Raw genomic sequence first — 20901 nt, 5'->3', positions numbered from 1 at the left:
TTGCTTTGCCTTTTTATTTACCAAAGGAACATGTTGGCAAACGCAGGTAAGCCCAAAACTATCCATACCCCTAGTATAATGAGATTTAACATTGCTTTCATTCAAATAAGATAATTTCTGATAGGGAAAGAGATACATTTCTTCAAAGGAGAAATAAAAAACTGAAATAAGTATATACATCTTAAAAAATGTCTTTTCAATTAGATTGAATTAAAAAATGCCTCGCAGAAAATTATTTACACCTTTCTCAATAATACATGTAATAATACTTTTGTCTTTGAAGCAAAAGCTTCTCATAATTGCATTCCAGTTTTTATTTTTGCAGGTTTTTACGACGATATAAGCGCCATGTCTGCTGGAGCTTATATTGAAGGTTGGAAAAAACTCTTTTCCATCACCCTAATCATTAACTCCCTCCACACTTTCTTTGTCAGATTCAAGTTGGGACATGAGCATGGCTTCTCCAGTGCATCTATGCTAATTCTAATCAGAAGAAAGTACGATTAAGAGTACTTTATACCTAAATCTGCCGGGGGTATGAATACTTCTGATCTAACCTACCAATAATGCACAATGTCACTGAATGATATATAAATTGTCAGAAGTGCCAAAAACACTAGGGAAATTACTTTCGGAATTACATGAAACATCTTTTGAAAGTGTGGCAGCCATGTTGGATTTTGAGATAAGGGCTTGGTGAGAAATTTCCAAGTCAAAAATGTAATTTTCCAGTGTGTTCTATGCTCCACCCCCCCATTAAGCCAATCAAACAACCAACAGGACAATTTACTTTTCTATGCATGTAAATGCATTTCTTTTTAGATTGTATTTTTAAATTGGAAAACATTTTTGGGGAAAAAAATAACAGACTGAATCCACTTACTTTTCTATGCATGTAAATGCATTTCTTTTTAGATTGTATTTTTAAATTGGAAAACATTTTTGGGGAAAAAAATAACAGACTGAATCCACTTTCAGTCAATTACCAAAATGTAAAAAATAATAAAAAAGGAATATGTTTATTGTTTGATTGAAATGTTCCCAGTTTGGATAATACTATGTTTGAAGGCTAACAACATCAGTTATTCTTGAAGGCTGGCTGCTGCCCAGTGGGTGTTTTATATATAAATATATATTTTATAAATGTCACATTGTAATAAAATGCGTTCCTTGGGGGATAAGTTTAAGAATGATCTTCGATCATCAAACATCTGCAAGGACACACGCAAGGAGCAACGTGATGGAAATGAGTAATACCAGGATTGATCGGCGCAATAAAAACAACCGAGACTTTGTCATGATGGCCATTAAACGAAGACGCCTCAACTCTCGGATTGTGTCGATTTCTGAATAAGATTTACACCTCAGTCACTAGGGTTCTGACACTAGTTTTTCTTTTTGGCCATAAACGCAGGGCTTAGCAGCTTCAAAAACAAATGGGCCTTTTTAGCAATTCAGGTCTCCGTATGCATACATCAGGAGTCTAATGTAGCACTTTGTCTTTCTGCTGCTGACAGAACGGCTTTGTTCTTTCAATTTCATTAACACAAGGGCTTAAGATGTCCACAGAAAGTTGCACAGAAAGAAAAAAAAAATTAAAGTTGGTTAGGAGAAAACAAAAAGAAAACAGAGGGAAACGTTTAATCATGTGACATTGGCATTTTAATACGGCATGCATCTTTATTTTCCTCCTGGCTGCTCAGTCTGCGGTAGAACGTAAGCTTCTGGAAAGCGGCAGTGTTGCTTTTTGTCTCCTCAATGAAACATCCATTTGACAGAAAGTTTCTAATTACTGTGACAGCAGATTCAAGCTAATAAGAAATAACCGGCCTGTATAAAAGAGGTCAAGTAGACATATTTGCAGACATAATGAAATTAGCATTTTGCTTGTATTTTTTGTTATTTAAAGTTCGGTGACGTTCATTCGCCGGTCATCCCATGCTCGGTATCATCTGCCAGTGAACATTCGGATTTTGTGCTTGTCCGCCAGCAGCAAGGTGACATTATATTCATAATCTCCGTCATGGACTCCGGTGTGTCTGAAAGCTCCAGCCAAATGGTTCTCCTCCCAATAGTGGTGCCAGTTTCCGTACCGGTCGGCGCCAAATCCGAACACGCTGACCTGAGACAGAAAAAGCAATCCCAATAAAATGTAAAATCATCAATAGTAGCCCTCAGCTATTGTAAGAAAACATGCAACTATGTTTGACTTGAAAATTGCAGGAAAGACATCGATTACATTAAAGATGCAGTTCTCTGACTCCTCTTCTGTTCAACGTCACAAAGTCAACGCCATCAAAATATCGGCAACGCTTTCCCTGATCGTTAGCCTCTCAGCGATCAAAGATTTGAATCAGGTTTGGGTAGATTTTTATTTCCATCAATTTTGTTAACATGTCACAATGTAGTCTGGTCACTGCCTTCCTACACAATTCAACTCGATTCTCATCTCCCTTCACATCTCCATCTGGCCTTTCTCTCATTGACCTGGATTTCTCCCAAAGAATTTCTGCCCCGTCAATCAGCGAACAGAAGGAGAAGTTGTGAACGACGACATTGATTTTCTGCGCTGCTTTAGAATTGTAGCAATGACAGCAGAGGAAGTAAACAAAGTCATTCAGTCCGTGTTGGCCACACTTCCAAATATTGAGTGGAGGCAATTCTGGTAAGTTTCTTAGCGTTAAACTGGAGCATTACATACGTCACAGCTAAATGGTAGCTTTTGGGTGAAATTTCCAACCTTAAAGTCCACGCCTCCAAGAAGTAATCGTTTCTCAATAGTTAAGACTTCAGACTCGCTGTGAGACGTAAAGCATAGAACAAGGGGCTGGTTTTTCCCACGGTACATAGAAGAAGAAAAAAATGTATTGCAATGCATTGATAAATCAATGTTTTTACCCACCTCTATTCCCGAGCATGAACGTGGGTATTGCTCAAATTCCTGATCAGAGTTATCTAGTGTCTGATAGCACTAAATTACCTTGCGCTAGCAACCTACACTGCCTTCTTTCCGCTCACTTTAAGTCCTCTATAATTTCAACAAATGTTTAAGTTGTTCCACATCGTGTTTCTTTGACAAAGTATGTGGAAATGAAGTTGCCGGAACGTTGTCGTCTTCCAAAGTTACACGCATTTCAAATGTTGCCATACCGTTTGTCCCAACACCTGTGCAACTAGCGTGCTAGCAAAAATTAAAGAGCAAACGTGACGTCATTTGCAGTCGGTGCCATTACTGAGGTCCGAGCAGTACAAATATTTTCGGAAAGCAGTGTAGCTCAGTCCAGATCCATGTCATTTTGCTACCTTTGTTGGACAAAAAATGAGTTACGTGAGAACAGCACCGTACAGACAGATGATGCTGCTGGACCGGAGAAGTGTCGCTTACCTCGTCACATATGTGGAGAGCAAGCAGCAAGCTGAGGAAGCCAGTCGACGGATATCGTCCATGACCTTCGAGCCACGACTCGTGGACGTATTTGAAAAAAGTTGGACTATAAATTAACACCTGAAATAAACAAAAAAATAAAAATATAGCAGAAACAAAGACTCAGTTATATTGCATTTTTAATCGAGAAAACATGTTTAATAAGAATATTTTAGCCCACCTTATCTTTGTTCGCCTTTATCCTGGCCCTAACTGGTAAATATGTGCTGCAAGAGACATACATACACACAAAGTCATTTTCCTCCTTTTAAGCAAGAGCTCCAGAATAATAACACATCTAAATGGCTTCATTCAAAGGTAACAGATGGTGAATAAAATGAATGTCCAGTGTCTTTTTCATTAAGCCTGCGCGTATGTAGCCAATTGAATCCAGATACCGAAGCAGATACCAAAGTAAAGCTAATTTTTTCGTCTTTTCTGGGGGGTTTTTTTTGTTTGTTTTACACGAGAGCATCTGGTGTGAATCTCCAAGTGTAGACACTAAATGTTTAAATAGAAAGGTGTGTGTGGCACCTGCTGCTGAGCCCATGTTTAGTTAGCATGAAAAATGTCTTCTCAGTATGCAAATGTGGACAAATAGTCCTACGACACTCGGAGCCCCCGTTTCACTGAAAACGCGACAAAACTCGCAGTGATCTGAAGGCCGCCGGGCTGAAGCCGACATCTCTGCCGGTGGAGTTCAAATTAATGATGCAGACGGATTACTCTGGCAGCGGGACAACTCCGCAGTTATGAGCCACATTTGCTCGGAAACTCCCACCATCTAACATCGCGGCGTGATCGATTCGTCAGCCGCGGCTCTGCTTGGCAGCGGCTCCATTTTATTCCTGCGTGTCTGGTAGTTAAGCTAATGATTATGGGTAAGTGAGAGAGAAGCGGCTAAAGGTGAAATGTACTGGAAAAGAAGAAGAAGAAGAAGAAGAAGAAGAAGAAGAAGAAGAAGAAGAAGAAGAAGAAGAAGAAGAAGAAGAAGAAGAAGAAGATTTTTGATTTTTCACAAAACATTTATTATACAATAAACCTATTTTTGTCACATTATTCCCTTAAATCAAGGCACTAATCAATACATAAAAAATAAATATACATATTCACAATAACAATTTGTTATAAAATAAATCCTTCTGGTCTGAAATGGTGCACAATACATTTTTAAAACCCCACAAGCTTAAAAACCCCGACAAATTCCCAGTGGCTTTGTGGAAACAAAACTCCAACCTCAACCTGGCTTTGACGTTGACCTTCCACAGAGTCACAGCATCAAATTGAGGTCCAGCCTGCATTCTGTCCCGTCGAGTAATATAAATAGCCATTTTGGCTTCGGAAATTAAATAATTTAAAATCCGGGATTTAAAACTAGTGGTTTTACTATGATGTACTCCATTGATAAAGACAGCATTAGAAAAAACCATATGAAAAAAACTAAAAAAAGTCGATAAAAGATTAAAAAAACTAGTTAACCGTGCACAATCTATAAAAACATGAAAAACACTCTCGGACATCTTGCAAAAAGGACACTCGTTTAAAACCCCAGGACTGATGACAGATAAAAAAGAATTGGTGGCAATGGCTCCGTGAAGGATCCTCCACTGAAGGTCACCAGTCCTTTTCTTGATTGGAGGCTTATACAAGGTTCTCCAGTGAGTTTTCTGTCCTCCGAACTTGCTGTCCCACACACTCACTTCTCTTTTTTGGAGGGTCCTTTTGTTTAAGAGTTTTGTACAGTATCTATACAGTATTTTTGGACCTGTTTTACATAGGTCCATCTTCGAGTCTGTGCTCTGCAGTAGGGGACCACTGTCCTCCTCAAAATCCGGGTCCAGAAACATTTCTGGGAACGGGTCAGTGGAATCCGGCAGGCACTCCTCCTTCTCGTACCATTGTAGGAGCCTCCTCTCCTCGGCGGTCAACCGATTTTTCACCCTCTCCAAGAAGCGCCTCGTCAATCTGACGGACCGTATTCCAATGACCGAGGCAACCTCCTGGGCATTATCAAAGTCCGGTCCGGACGCCTGGATCAGTTGCCGTAGAGTTACCGTTCTGGACTCAGACAACACTTCAGAAAAACCCGGAACGGCATTATCGCTGACATCCAATCTTGCTCCACAGATCAAAGGTTCTTCTAAAAGCCAATACAGAGAGTTATTCTTATCTGGTCTGTGCAATTTAAAAAATGCACACGATCTAAAAACGCTTTGATAAAATTGAGGAATTCCCTTTAACTTTAAAAGGCTAAAATTTGTTAAAAACAGAGCAGCATCCAGCCCTAGAAAATTTACACGTCTCAGAATGCAGCTGGCCACATCCCTCCACACAGGGGATCCTGTTAGATACTTTTGCAGAAACTGCAACCGGAAAACAGCGGCTCTACTGGCCAGGTGGACAAGGCCCTGGCCCCCCTCCTCTCTGGATAAAAACAAAACGGACTGCGGCACCCAGTGATGGTTGTTCCAGAAGAAATTGACCATCTCTGACTGTATTTTTACTAGTAGTCCTGATGGAGGATCTAAAACAGCAAGCTTGTGCCACAATTGTGACGCCACCAAATTATTCAGAACCAGCACTCTTCCTCGATATGACATTTGTTTATGCAACCATTTCCATTTTGCCAGTTTATTCTGTATTTTTTGTTCCAAGTCTTCCCAGTTTCTTTTTACAGTATCCTTTCCACCTAAAAAAACACCAAGATATTTAAAACCGTCTCTCTTCCACTGGAGTCTTTGAGGGAGAACTGGTAGCCCACCGGGCCACTCGCCCACGGCCAAAGCTACGGTCTTTCCCCAGTTCACCTTCGCAGCAGACAAGACGGAGAATTTTTCTATTATCTCGATTAAAATGTTGACATCATGTTGATCTTTAATAAAAACAACAACATCGTCAGCATAGGCGGATAAAATCAACTTGTTGTTAAAACCAGGTAAAACCAGACCATGAATTTCTGAGCGTATTTTCAAGAGAAGGGGTTCCAGGGAGAGTGCGTAGAGCATCCCCGAGAGCGCACAGCCCTGTCGGACGCCTCTACACACTCTAAAAGGGGCACACAGGCTACCGTTGATCTTCAGCACACTCTCAATGTCACTGTACATCACCTGGATCTTGGCGATAAAACCCTCGCCGAACCCAAACCTCCTCATTACTTTCCAGAGGAAGTCGTGTTCGACGCGGTCAAACGCCTTTTCTTGATCTAATGAAATCAAGCCTGTCTGTAAACCCAATGAACTGGAGACTTCCAAAATGTCCCGAATTAGATAGACATTGTCCACCATGGACCTGCCGGGGACGCAGTAGGTCTGGTCCCGGTGGATGACTTGCTCCATGGCTTTCCCTAGTCTTGTGGCCAGAGCCTTCGAAAGGATTTTGTAATCCGTGCAGAGGAGGGACACGGGGCGCCAGTTTTTTATTTCCTGCAGGTCGCCCTTCTTTGGCAGCAGGGTGATGACCGCCCTGCGACAGGATGTGGGGAGCGAACCGGTGGCTAGACTCTCGTTGTACATTTCGAGCATGTCTTGGGCCAGAAGGTCCCAGTAGGCCTTGAAAAACTCGACTGTTAGCCCATCAACGCCCGGGGACTTCTGGCCCTGCATGCTCTGGAGGGCTGTGTGGAGCTCTTGTATGCCCAGCGGGCGCTCCAGATCGGTACTGGTCTCCTTATAGATCTGAGGTAGTTCTTCGCAGAACTCCTCCATCATTCTCTCACTCTCATCATATTCGCTCCGGAACAGAGAATGATAAAACTCCACAGCCCTCCTCCTTATCTGCCCCGGTTCGCTCAGGTGCTGCCCCGTGTCCGACAGCAATGAGTGGATCATCTTCCTCTGACCTTGTTTCCTCTCTAGACCAAAGAAAAAGCCAGAGGGAGCATCCATCTCTGTGATGTTCTGCATCCGGGACCTGACCAACGCGCCTTGTACCTTACTCTCCAGCAGGTTGGCTAAAGTTAGCCTTTTTGATTTGAGAGCTTCAAAATACTCTCGATTTCCTGTGGTGTCACTAAGTCGCTCCAAATCCACTATACTCATCTCCAGATCTCTGATAGATTCAGTGATGTCACGAGTGACATTGACAGTGTGCTGCTGACTCAGCAGTCTAATCTGGACCTTCCCATAGTCCCACCACTGTTTGATTGAACTAAAATCAGCCTTTGTTTCTCTAAAACCGGTCCAAAAATAAGTTAAAACCTCTTTAAAACTCTGATCGTATATCAATGCAGAATTAAAATGCCAATACGCACTTCTCGGTAAAATGTTTCTAATAAAAACACTTCCTAAAAGTAACGAATGGTCTGTGAAGGGTACAGGTACGATCTGGCATGTTTTAAACACATTAAAATGATGCTTAAAACAATAAAAACGATCTAAACGAGCTAAAGAGATTTTACCTTCCTTGATGTGGGACCATGTATACTGCCTGAAACCTGCATGCATCCTCCTCCATACATCCACCAGGCTATGAGACGAGACCAGCTGCTTTAAGACATGTTGGGCTGCCGGGTGCGGCTCTGCGTGATTACGATCTAAAAACTCGTTTTCTGTGCAATTAAAATCCCCACCTATAAAAACATAATCTTCAGTCTCACAATTTTCCAATCTTTCCCCAATTTTCTCATAAAAACATTTCTTCTCTGCATTGACGATTGGAGCATAGATGTTAATAAAAACCATGTTAAAAAAATCAAACTTCATCTTTACTAAGAGACACCTCCCTTGTATAACGTGCTCAGTTTCAATAGAAAGCGGGATAAAAGCTTTAGAAAAAACAAAGCCCACTCCTGCATTCTTGGAGGTGCCGTGACTCAGAATCACCTCCCCCCTCCACTCTCTTCTCCAGTCTGCTTCGATCAAAAGATCGCTGTGCGTTTCTTGCAAGAAAATGACATCTATTCTTTTTTGATTCAACATTTGATACACTAATGCCCTTTTTTTTGCCTCCCGCGCCCCGTTAAGATTCAAAGATGCTATCTTAAAAGAATCCATGATGGGTAAAAGGCTAAAGACAACATGCCAAAAACAATTTTAAAAAATTAAAAATATTAAAAAGTTACTGTGCATCATTAAAACTGTTTTCTGGCTTTGGTCATTATTTTCTTTAACCTAAAAACCTCTGTATTTGTAAAACCTGACACCTCTTTGTTTTTTACATAATGCCTCGCAGAGAAATAAAATATTTTTAGATCAGGGAAATAGCTTTCAAGTTTTATTCCTTTTAATCCTTTTGTTTGTTTTAAAAAGGTCTTGAATAATTCTACCGGGTACCTTGGTTCTTTGCTTGCTTGTGACATTGAAACCTCACTGGTGTCGGAAAACCAGCTCTCTTCATCACTGCTCTCCGACACCTCTTTCCTTTCTACAGCTAACTTACTAGCTTGCTTACTAGCCTGTTCAGCAGTAACCACATTTCTCCTTTTGCTTCGCCTCTTTGCTGAATAACAAACCTCTAAATCCATCTCTTTCTCCGCCCCACCCATATCCCTCTCTTCTCCACCTCCTTTAACCGACTTTTCACTATATTTTCCTTCAACCTGTTCATGCGCCTGCACTTCCCCTCTCTCCCCCTTGTCTCCACACACTAGATGTTCCACATCATCCTGCACTCCCTCCTGCTCTTCCTGTACATCACCTCCTCCCCCCTCTACACTCTCACCTGCATCACCAATTGTCCCACCTCCACACACCACCGTGCTCTCATCTTTTTCCGCATACACACTCCTACTACTATCCTCTATTGACCCCTCAACAGTGGCTTCCACCACCACCTCCTCCGCTGCCCCCAAATCCCCCACCGCGGCGTCGGGTTCCCCCGCCGCTTCAGCAGCAGCTGGCTTCTCCGCTGCTGCAGCAGCAGCAAGTTCTCCCTCCACAACAACCTCGCTGCCTGTTCCCCCACTCTGCTCAGCAGCAGCGGGTTGCTGCTTTTCTGAATCCGGCCTGGCCGACTCTGCCTTATCCGGGCACATTTTTATTACGTGGCCCTCCTGTCCACATCCAAAGCATTTCATCTGACCTGATGTTGCAAACAGCACATAATCAAAATCATCCACTCTAACGTGAAACCGCAAATTCATTTCCTCATCTTTTTTATTCAAAATCATGAATAATTGTCTCCGATGAGAAACAACATGTTTCAGTAGCGGTGATTTACACCCGGAAGGGATTTTTTTGATCGGTGACACCACTTTGCCGTGCCTCGACAATTCTTTTATCAAGAACTCATCGCTGATAAAAGGGGGTATATTTGACAACATTATCTTAGTGGCTGGTAGCGTGAGCGGTGTAACTTGTAAAAATAACCCATTCACCGACACACCTTTTTCCACCACCTGTTGTGCATGTTCCACTTTTGCAACAAACAATACCACCGCTCCATTCATTCGTGCCGCCGACCTTATATTCCCGTGTCCAATCATTTCCCCTACAGCCAAACAAACTTCCTCCACGCTGCACGGAGAACCAGCACCCACCTTGATACCGTTCTTCCGTGTCAGCGTGGAGAAAAACCCACCACCGACAACACCCACCATTGTTGCCGTCAGACGCCGGCAAGCCAGGCACGCCCGACGGCCACACCTAAACTAAACGAAAAACCCCCCTAAAACGTGACCAACTAACACAAAAACACAATTAAACAAATGAAAAACAAAACACCTAGTGAAAAACAGTAAGACAAACAAAGATAGAAAAGTACACACTCGCTCTCTCTCTCACTCTTCTTCCGCTCTCCACTCACCCTCCTCTCACACGAAGAAGAAGAAGAGAAGAGAGAAGAAGAAGAAGAGAAGAAGAAGAAGAGAAGAAGAGAAGAAGAAGAAGAGAAGAAGAAGAAGAAGAAGAAGAGAGACGAAGAAGAAGAAGAGAAGAAGAAGAAGAAGAAGAAGAAGAAGAAGAAGAAGAAGAGAGAAGAAGAAGAGAAGAAGAAGAAGAAGAGAAGAAGAAGAAGAAGAAGAAGAAGAAGAAGAAGAAGAAGAGAAGAAGAAGAAGAAGAAGAAGAAGAAGAAGAAGAAGAAGAAGAAGAAGAAGAAGAAGAAAGATAATAATCAAAGTGATTATCCTCGTTGTGGCAAAGAGACGGATAGAAAAAGCAGGAGAGTGTGACTGGATGGCAATCTGGTGTTAGAGGAGTGGCAATGGTTCTGGGAGTGAGATACATGCAGCATGCATGATGATGCCTCTGCAGCTTGGCAGTGAGAAAGTGGGTAATGAAAACTAGTTTGTTTTTTTTTCTTCTCACACCGAGAGAGAGAAACAAACATTTTTGTTTTACTTAATGACTACCTGTAAAAATATTCATTATAACAAAAACTTGAAACAAAGCAAAAAAAAAAAAGTAGGATGAATAAACCTACTCAATTTTTGCTGATCATGTTGTTACACAAATTTCTGAACAGATAATTACTGTGTTGCCTTATTGCTTTTCCAGCGATAATACCAAACACAGATGTGTAGAAACCGATTCTAACATGATTTCTAATCCGTTTGACCTGTTGACGCTGAATTTAGCTGATTTCTTGGGTTTTACTTTTACGTCTCACTTTATCTTTTGTTCATATTTGAAAACCAACTCGTAGCTTAGTGGAGCTTCAGCTTCTCCCACAGCTCTTACTGTGTGATAGCGCCAGTGGTCAGAGCACTGATGACCCACTGCAGGTCCAGAGTCTTGAACGGGATCAGAACCAGGCTGGTGGTGTTGTCCAAGTCAATGGCGCTTTCTGGGTACATGACATGGTGAGTGGTGCGTGTTCCGACATCCTCCTCGAATCCACTGGTAGGAGCCTGGTTCATCCTGGAGGGACAGACAAAAACATCCTTCATTCAAGAGCCGTTTCTCTCACATCTCCTCTCTTTATTCCCCCCCATTTATGGATCGAGTTTGTCATCTTCCTGTGTCCCTGGACAATTCAGAGAGTCTTTAACTATCAAAGATGGGAAATAAATACACAAGCAGGCCTCAGAAAAAGAGTTTGTGTCTTACTTAATAAGATTCCCTCCAACTTGCTTAAACTACTTAGGGAGATATGAAACACAGCAAAAGTATATTGCTGCGTTTTTATTTTGGGCTTTTTATTTTTGGGCTTTTTATTTTTTTATTTTTAACATTTTCTTACATTATAACCCCACTCTTTAATCTTGCTTGCAGTTTGATGTGAGAGGCCAACACAAAATAGGAGATTTTTGCAATTTTTTTACCCCATAAAATCTGGAAACAGAGTTGTGCATTTGCATTCCATCCCTTTTTTTCCAACGCCTTGCAGAACTACCTTTCGCTGCAGCTGCAAACTGACGTGATGCGAAAGAAGTGTTTTTATTGCAGTTTTGCAAAATACACACATTTTGATACAGCTCATCCCGGCGCAAAAACATTCGACTGGAAAACCTCAAGGTTTTTCGAAATCGGTGCACTTCCATTAAGCAAATGTATTTTCGTAATCCCAATTTGCACAGATTTATGGTCAACGGAAATGCAGCTGCTGACAAATTGGTCTGAGAGCATTTTAGAGACACAGTTAGGATTTAGTTCTTGAGAACTCAAAACATAAACCTGTCCTGCAACTTTTACACCCAACAGATGAGAATCCTCCAATAGGTTTTCTTCTTGGACTACACTACATTTAGTTGTATTACTTTCTATTCAGAAAAGTTCCATGTTGGCCTTATATGATCACAGCAACTTCTTCTACATGGCCTTCCAAAGGGCTTAGTCTTATAAAGACTAGCTTTATAGAGTGCACAACTAGAGTTAAATCAACATTAGCAGCATGTTTCTATTACAAATGTTTGCCAAACTTTGTCAATATTCCACTGATGTTGGAAAAAACAAAATTTGGCAATTGCGGTGACTCTGTTAAATAAGAAACGTAATTTTAAAAAAAAAAATCACACGTGAATAAGTTTGTTCATGCAGTAAGTCACTAAAAAACATCCCATGCCATCATCCTCCAACCACTTCCTGTCATTTTCGTCTTTGTGGTTTGCGCCAGCAGCAACATCCGGTTGCTCATCAAGCGACTCGTGTGATGCAAAAAAAAGTGTCTCCACTGCAGTTTTGCCAAATAACCCGATGAATACACAGTCAGAAATCGGAAAATGAGTTTGTTTTTGTTTGTTTTTTTCAAAATTGATGTGTTTCCATTAAACAATTTTATTTTCTAAATGTCAAATTGTGCAATTATATAGTCAAAGGAAGCACAGCAACTGTGCAAAGTCTAGTTTGTCCTTTTCAGAATTGGTATTAATTTAACTCTTTCAAAGTTATTTCAACAAGAAATTGGTTTCATTTGAACCCCTTCGAGTGTTAAATTTACTCAGCACAGTGTTGATTTAACTCTGCCAAATTTGCTGCGTGCCGTTAAGACGGACAGCCATTTTTTTTGGTAGTTTGCAGACTGTGTCAGAAGTGTATTGTGGTGTAGATGGTTGAATACATAAGTGGACAACATTTCTCTTTTTAACAAATGTTTGTAACCATGTACAGAAGATATGATACATGTATTATTCCCCTTCACAATTGTGCACTACTTTTTGTAGTTCCAGCACATAAAATCTCCTAAAACCTTGTGGTTGTCACATAGCAAAATGTAGAAAAGTTAAACTGGTATGATACTTTTAATATAAGCAGAGCCACAGATTTTACATTAAAAAAATACAAGAAGACAGAAAAGAGAAAAATGCTTAAATTGTCCTCCATCACCTTGTTCCGCCACCCCAAAAAACGACTTGGTACAATCCAGCGTCCGTATGGAGCCAGGCAATTACCTCTTGGCAGAGCAGCCGAGGCATCCCCATTATTGTCCCAACAATTTTCTCTCAAACTGGGACAGTAATTGGCGGGAATACAGTTTGACAATGGCAGCTGGCTTCGGTCACAAGTAGGAAGTGACACACAAAGCCTGAAACACGAGTCCGACCCCCTTGTGTGACTAGCGTTACCTATTTGGGAGCTCTGGCCTGAGCAGAATCATCTCCCTCATTACCGAGTCTGAGATGACGGCTATATAACAACCTGACATTTTCAGCCTGGGCCTGTCAGAACAATCGCTGGCGAGAGGAATCATTGGCCAAGGCTATTTATTGTTGATGACAAGTTCAATATGTCACATTCCTTGAATGTGACATATTCTTGCGCTCAAAGGATATGGTTGTATCTGCGCAACAGACCTGGTGCTGTCAAAAGAGGTATAAAGCCACAAGTGGAGAGTTATTACAGCAAACCTCAACGAGGTAGCAAAATGAAAATCAGCAGGACTGGGAACATGGAACATCGAAGTTTGGAGAAATGTAATTAGAAAGGACAAAAGGGAATAAACACAAAGCTTTAGCAAGATTACAAAGCTTCATTTTGGACATTTTAACAGCATTTTTGGGCATTCTTGATGATTTAACTTTTGTTTATGAACACACAGACGCATCAAAAAGGACAGTTTGCAAGAGCAGCCAAAGATCTGGAATCAGTAACAGCTTGGTGGAGTATGATGGCAAGGACATGGCAGTGATAACTGTTAAATGAACTTTTCATTTTGACCATCCACGCCTAGGCGTAGTTTTTGCCTGTATGAAAGAGTGAAGTGATGGCGCCAAGGCAGGGGCATCAAAGTCAGTTTCATTTTGGGCCATATCAAAAATCTGAATGTTCTTGAAGGACCGGTTGTGACTGAATATTTTGATAAAACCCAATTAAATTGTTAAAATATTAAAATATCAATAAATAGCTGTTCCTCCAGAATTTTGTGATTGTTTTAATGCTTTTCTTTTTTTGCAATCAGATTTGCAGATTTCCTGGTGCCAATTTAGAAATGTCTATAAGGATTTTTTATATTTGCACTAATGTATGATGTTAAATGTGTTTTTTTTTATTACTCACGTTATTAATTATAACTTGACATCAAGCAAGGCTGAGGCGACTGTCACTTAAACTCAATGTTTTTGAGCAATTTTGAAAAATAAATGCAGTAAAATAAGAGGAAAAAAAAGTGGAGACTTGACTTCGTGTGAATTTTGCAGATTTGAGAAAAACTGGAAGGACTTATTGATGTAATTAGGAGTTTAAAGGGCCACATAAAAAGCTGTGACGGGCCAGATTTGGCCCCCGGGGCCTCGAGTTGGTCACATATGCACTAAGCTTTTTCAGAGAACTTAAGGTGCGTCAACTCTGCTGACAAGAACACATTGAAAAATAAGGAATTTCGGCTGTGTAATTGTAAATCTCTCCCGTTCATGAAATAAAAAAGAAATAAAATCTGTATTTTTCTTTCAAAAACCTTCACTGCGAGTCAGTGTCAAGCCTTCTTTGTTAAATCTTTTCATTATTGTCTTTTCAGGGCCACTGACACGTTATTCATTTGAAGCCGACGGATGGAAATTACCAAGAATTTTTCTTCGCCTTCCTGCTTTTAGAGCTCTGTCGAAGAACGCACGCATCCTTCCGCTTCCTGCCAGAGGGGTCGATGCAAGAATAACTCCCGTCTCTGAGGGCACTAAGAGACGCCCTCACTTGTGTTGATAAGTGGACTCTGTGGATGCTTATTCAGTTACTTGTGTGTGTGTGGGGTGTGTGTGTGTGTGTTTCAACTGCTCTAAGGAGGTAGATATTTTAAATTGGTTCATTCAATATTCAACTACATCACCTCGGCCGTCTGCTTCTCTGCCCCGGCTCGAGAAAAGTATTCACGGCAGATGGACTTGAAACAAAATAAATGGATGTTCTGGCCCTTCGGAGCTAATAAATTGGATTGCTTATGCACTGGAAACAGAGGTTTTTAACCCGCAAAACGCCAAAACAATCCAGAGACATTTTTAAGTCACACAAATAAAAAGTCATTCAGAGGCGCAAATATTACATGTTCTTATTGACAAAACCAACGTTTTTTTTTTTAACTTTATTATATTGCCACCTTCCTAAGTCTATTTTTTTGTCAAAAGTGATTTTGGGGAAAAAATAAATAAATTCAAAAAAAAAATTCAAAAAAAAATATCACCCACTTTCTAATGCCAAAAGATGATTTAAGCAGAAAAAAGTGAAAAAAACCAAAACAAACTTGTGTCAAAAAATGACTTGAGCCATTATTTGATAAATATCAACTAGGAACAATTTGCTGTCACATTTAAAGTACCACCATTTTATTGAACTTTTTTCATGTTCAGGATGGGTTGATTTTCATTCTACATTATGCTGATATTTGTGCAAAATTACATAAGAAAAAGGTTTCTAACAAAATGACAAAAAAAAAAAAGAGCTCTGACATTTTCTTTTAACAAATCGAAATAATTTTGGTCATTCTGACTGACCTAAAACAAGAGAAGTTTGGCCTGATTTAACTTCAGACGGTGGATAAAAATGATGTAGGTGTTTTTATTGAGTGTATGTAAACTTCTGGTTTCAACTGTTTCTTGTTCACTACTTCCTGTTAACAGACCAGCAGCAGCATTTTCTACAAGCTGCAAATGGGGAAAGGATGACTGATCTGAGCCAGCACAAAGGATTTTAAAATAATCTAGACAGGCTGATATAACAATGTGGCTCAATCCTTCAAAAATCTTTAGCAAGGAAGGTTTTTGCTTAGCAGTAAGTCATAATTAAAAACAGCATCGTCGCCTTGACAACTGCAGGACTGTCTGGTGAATTTAAAGAAACTGTTAAAGACATAAAGGGCTCATTGGAACGGTCTGAACTCTATAATTTCCATTTTTATTTTTGTTTAGGTGACAGAAGTTTGAGTGTAAGATCCACTGTGGGACTTTTAAATTTAAACTCACACTGATTTACAACAGCGTAGTAGGGACTTTGCAGATAGAAAAAAAAGTAGCAATTTTTAATTTAAAAATAATTTTTTTTTTTACAAAAAAGCCATTTTGAAATTATCTTCAGAAATTTTCTAGAAACAAAAAACATGGAAATCTCTGAGCTTGAAAAGTTGAAAACTTGCTAGAAAAAAACAACTCAGAAATTTAGAGACTAATCTCAGAGATTTTCTAGAAAACAAAACTCAAAAGTTAAAACTTTACAAAAGTCAAAAATGTTCAAAGTATGTAATTTTCTCTAAAAAAATTTTTCTAGAAGATTTTCAACTTTAGAAGCGCAGACATTTTCAATATTTTTGTAGAAAACTTCTAAGATTAATCTCAAAATTCCTGGGATTTTTTTTTTCTTGCAGAAATGTATTCTTTTTCTCGCATCTACACTGGCTCATCTCATACTCATCTGATGACGAACAGATTGGCGCTAAAAAAACATTCCTGTGTTCATTTTAGATAAAAAACAAAACAATGCACAACTCTGAGGCACAAACTTGGATTATTAATCTTTCTTTGTTGATGAATAATTTTTCCTGTATTGTATTTACGGCCCAAACAGCTAACGTGTCTTTTAAACTGCAGCCCACCTGCCTGGCTAAAGTATTAGCTGCTCATTCGTTCAGCCATCACCCTCACAGATGATGCCTGTGTCTTGTTTGGAGTCGCACATTATGTCTCCTTGTCATGACTGCTGAGTTTGTTGTCAGTTACTGTTAATGAATATTCCCGCGAGACACGGGTCACGCTCATGACTAAACACCAAATTGAATTTTAATAAAATGATTAATCTATTGTGCAGCGCAGCAGCTCAGTAGGCGGGTTGAAGCTGAAAACGCAAAGAGACAGAAAGGGACTGCTGTGGTGTAGCAAACATCGAGTCAGTGGAGAAAAAGAAAGAAAAAGCAACAACACTAATAGCTTAGTGTGATGTGACAGTGAGATGTGGCTATTTCTGAGGAGCACAAGAGGAAAGCTGTTGCTGAAAGGTAGCAATTTAAACATCGGCCACAAGTTTTTCACACTTTACGTGGGGGAAAAAGAAAGAAAAAAAGGTGCAAATTAAACTTTTCACATAGATACAAAAAGCTCCGTGTTGAGGAAAACTAACGAAGAGCATCATCCTGTGATCGTTGCAACCTAAAACGACTGGTTTTAGTGCAACTTTTTCCAAACGACAATTCTGACTCTTTGCTCCGTAGTGACAGGAAAGATTTCCTTTAGTTAAGCGGAAAGAAACAGTAGCTGCGTTTCCATTACAAATGTGTGCAGAACTTTGTCAATGTTCCACTTATGTCGAATAAACGCAATTTCGCAACTGCATTTCCATTGAATAAGACACGTAGTTCAAACCACACCTAAATAAGATTGTTCATGCGACAAGTCATTGAAAAACATGCAGCGCCATGTTTGTCAATGACATGGCGCTGCCAACTACTTCCTGTCGTCGTCTTCTTCATGGTTTCCGACAGGGCCGACATGTGACTCTTGTGATGCAAAAAATGTTTCCATTTTAGTTTTGTGAAATAAGACAGTTTTTTTTTACCCCTCCAGGGGGTCTTTTGTGGGCTCTTGTGTCCCTTAAATGACAGTAGGCTGACAGGAAACGGGGAAGGAGACGGGGAAAGACATGCGGCAAATATCGTCGGGTCCGGGAGTCGAACCCACGACGGCCGCGTCGAGGACTCAAGGCCTCCAAACGTGGGTCGCGCTATCCCCTACGCCACCACAGCACGCCCAAATAAGCCAGTTTTGATACAGACCATCAGTTTGATGAAGACCATCTCATCCCATCACCAAAACATTTTATTGACAAATTAGTTTTTTTCAACTTTGCCATGTTTCCCATAAACAAATTTATTTTTGAAATGTCAACGCGCAATTATATGGTCAATGGAAACAAAACTGAAAAAGAACCGGGTTTATTCATGTAAAGTGGGTAACAGCAACATTAATATTCTTGTTACCAAATTTAATATATTATACTGACAGTAGGTTGACTAAATATTATTTGTTAATCTAAATGATTAACTTAAATGCTGCATGCAGCAGCTTTACTCAGCTTACGAGGCTAATTTGGACGAAAACTGCAAAGTTTTTTTAGCCAGAGCCAAAAACCCAAAACATTTTAGCCATTTTAGACAAATGTGGGATTTGCACATATCCGATATAAAAGTTCTACATCACATCTCAAAATGGTTTTTGGACAAAATAAAAAAAAAAGAGATAGGAAGGCTAAATGTTACCATTTAGCATCACGCATGCTTTCATTCGGTTTGGCTTTCAACAGATACCGTGAAACAGAATGTTGAATTAAGGAAGGACCAACTAAAACTGGTAATTTTGACCAATATCAGAGGAGTTGCAGTGATTGGTCAGAAAAGAGGGGAATGCAGAAAATGTTCATGTGATTTGGTCAGATTTGCGGAAAAGCTGCGATTACCGGAAAGAAAATCAGCAAACAAAGATTGTAACTGCAGCAAAAGTTGGTCCCACATTTTTTTGTGTACCGAACTTGTTCAAGGACAAACTGAAGGCTCGTCTATTCAGGGTTGAGTTTGGGTAAGTTTTTTCTCTTAATGTTTTTTTCTTTTTCTGATTGCATCATTTAAGATTTTTGGTGGATTTTAGATTTTTTTCCCACCATATATGTCATAAATTACTATTTATTACTGTTAATTTGATTTAGATTTTTATCTTGAAAGGCTCTTAAATTTACTTGTTTACATTCAGATTTTTATTTATAGCCATTCTGAAAGCCTGTTTTCCGCTTTCCAATGATCCGTCTGTGAAGAAGACAGATCATCAATTCACTGATGCTAAGTAGTGCTTGCCTGCCAGCAGACTGTGCCGTGTTGGTCACCATTCATCACAGACATGTATTTGAACATGGCGAACCATCTCCACTAATGGTCAGCACCTGCACAGACGGTCCTGGTGTTGAAAAACGGCCGTCTGGAAGCTCTGAAGAGGCAGGCGGAATAAATTAGCAGCAGAAAGACGCTGACATGGTTCTTTTTCAGGCTATCCTCATTGCAGAAAGGAAAGAATTGATCTGATCCTTGTTCTCTATGTTGGAGTTTCCATAAAAAACAGAAAAAAATCTTGTCAGAGCAAGTCGCTGCTACGCTTACTACTTCCTGTTTTAATAGTGTTCACTACAGTGGCTAATGATGTTAGAAAAAGGGTTTGTGTACAACACATACTAAGGTCCAGAAGGTCACAGAGGTATGTGAACTTTACATACCACACCGCCAATTTATTCATGATTTTGGTGGACTTCAGTAGTAATTTTGGGACATGGATTAAGATGTAAAAAAAGAAAAGAAAAAAAAAAAACTCCCCCAAATCTTAAAGGGGCAGTGTTTTGTAAAATTAACTTTTGAATTCAAATGTCAGGATTCAGCAATTTAGATGATCGAGTGCCACGAATTACAGTTTATTTTAGTCTGGACTACTTTTAAGAGGCAGCATATTGCATTTCCCGGGCACGGAGTTCCAGTTTAGAGCACAATCAACTGTGTTACCTTCAGTTATAAAAATGCTATATGTAGTAAATATGAGTTAAAAGAAATTTTAATTTGTCAGTTAACGCCTTGAAATTGAGCCTCCGTCTCTTTAAAAACTTCTGCTCTTTCAAGAAACTGAAACGTGATTAAAGGGTTAATAGAGGAACGATATTGTGATGACTTCCTGAAGGCGGAGCTTCAGAACGAGCGGGAGCTTCTTAAAGAGATAGAGGCCCAATTTCAAAGTGTTAACTTACAAAGTAAAATTTCTTTTAAGTTGTACTTGATATATACAGCATTTTGATAACTGAAGTTAGCAGTTACTTGATTGTGCTGTAAAATGGCACAATGTGCCAGGAAAACACATAATACTGCCACTTTAAGACTTAGAAATGATAGAAATATTTGCATGGTACATTTATTTGTCAAAACAAACAATTATATTTTAAGGTGCTAAATTTTGTTGGTGGTCCGCTTCAGGACTCCTGACTTGACAGGACGTGCATCGCTACCCCAGAGGTAGAGCCGACTCATCCTTATAGTGCTGAGAAATGTTTAGAACACATTGAGGGGGGCAGTCAGGATTGTAGTGGGTCGTTTTTGAAGTGCAGAACAACAACGGCATGGTGTCATGGCGACCGGTAACCGACAGCAGCTTTAATGTCATGGCTGTTTGTTATCCAGCAGCCTCTCGGATACTGTTGGCCTAATTAATATTCACTTCCACTTTAAATGTCCGGTGTCAAGAATCTCTGCGTTTCATGACATGGCCAAACAATTGAAGGTGCAGCTGGATCGCACAGCATGTAATAGGCAGCACTTTAAAGGTCAGCGGCATTTCAGCTCTCTGTGGGTTCCACATCCTCAGTCTGCTGTTGCTACCGCAGCTGGTCTTTACAGAGAAGCCTGCGCACTTTCAGCTGGGTAATAATTATATAAAACACTGCGCATCATATCTTGTACAGTATTTATGATGTTCTTGTATCAAAATAGATTTTCTTACATAGAGATATTTAGTAAAGCAGACCTTTTACATGTCTAATCTTATACTACCGTCAAACCTTAAAATTCATTCTGGTGTTAAACATCAGCTGTCTATGAGGGGCCGTTTAGGACAAAATTTACGTTTTGTCTCTCACACACTACCAAAAACTCTCGCATACGCCAAAAA

At 40.0% G+C, this 20901-nt stretch overlaps 1 protein-coding gene across 2 annotated transcripts in view; it reads right to left on the bottom strand.

Moving 5' to 3' along the window:
• The window catches only part of st3gal1 (ST3 beta-galactoside alpha-2,3-sialyltransferase 1), a 111967-nt gene continuing 91066 nt past the window's right edge, over positions 1 to 20901 (bottom strand). For both annotated transcript variants that reach the window (XM_023345415.1, XM_023345416.1), the window contains 4 exons: positions 11039 to 11218; positions 3606 to 3651; positions 3386 to 3505; positions 1 to 2122 (listed from right to left, as the gene is read on the bottom strand). In XM_023345415.1, the coding sequence (XP_023201183.1) occupies positions 1949 to 2122; positions 3386 to 3505; positions 3606 to 3651; positions 11039 to 11218 (520 nt within the window). In that variant the 3' untranslated portion in view covers positions 1 to 1948. The remainder of the gene's footprint in view (positions 2123 to 3385; positions 3506 to 3605; positions 3652 to 11038; positions 11219 to 20901) is intronic.

Source organism: Xiphophorus maculatus, chromosome 13 (assembly GCF_002775205.1).
Source record: "Xiphophorus maculatus strain JP 163 A chromosome 13, X_maculatus-5.0-male, whole genome shotgun sequence".
Taxonomy (NCBI): Eukaryota; Metazoa; Chordata; class Actinopteri; order Cyprinodontiformes; family Poeciliidae; genus Xiphophorus; species Xiphophorus maculatus.
This window is presented reverse-complemented; position numbering and strand designations above follow the sequence as displayed.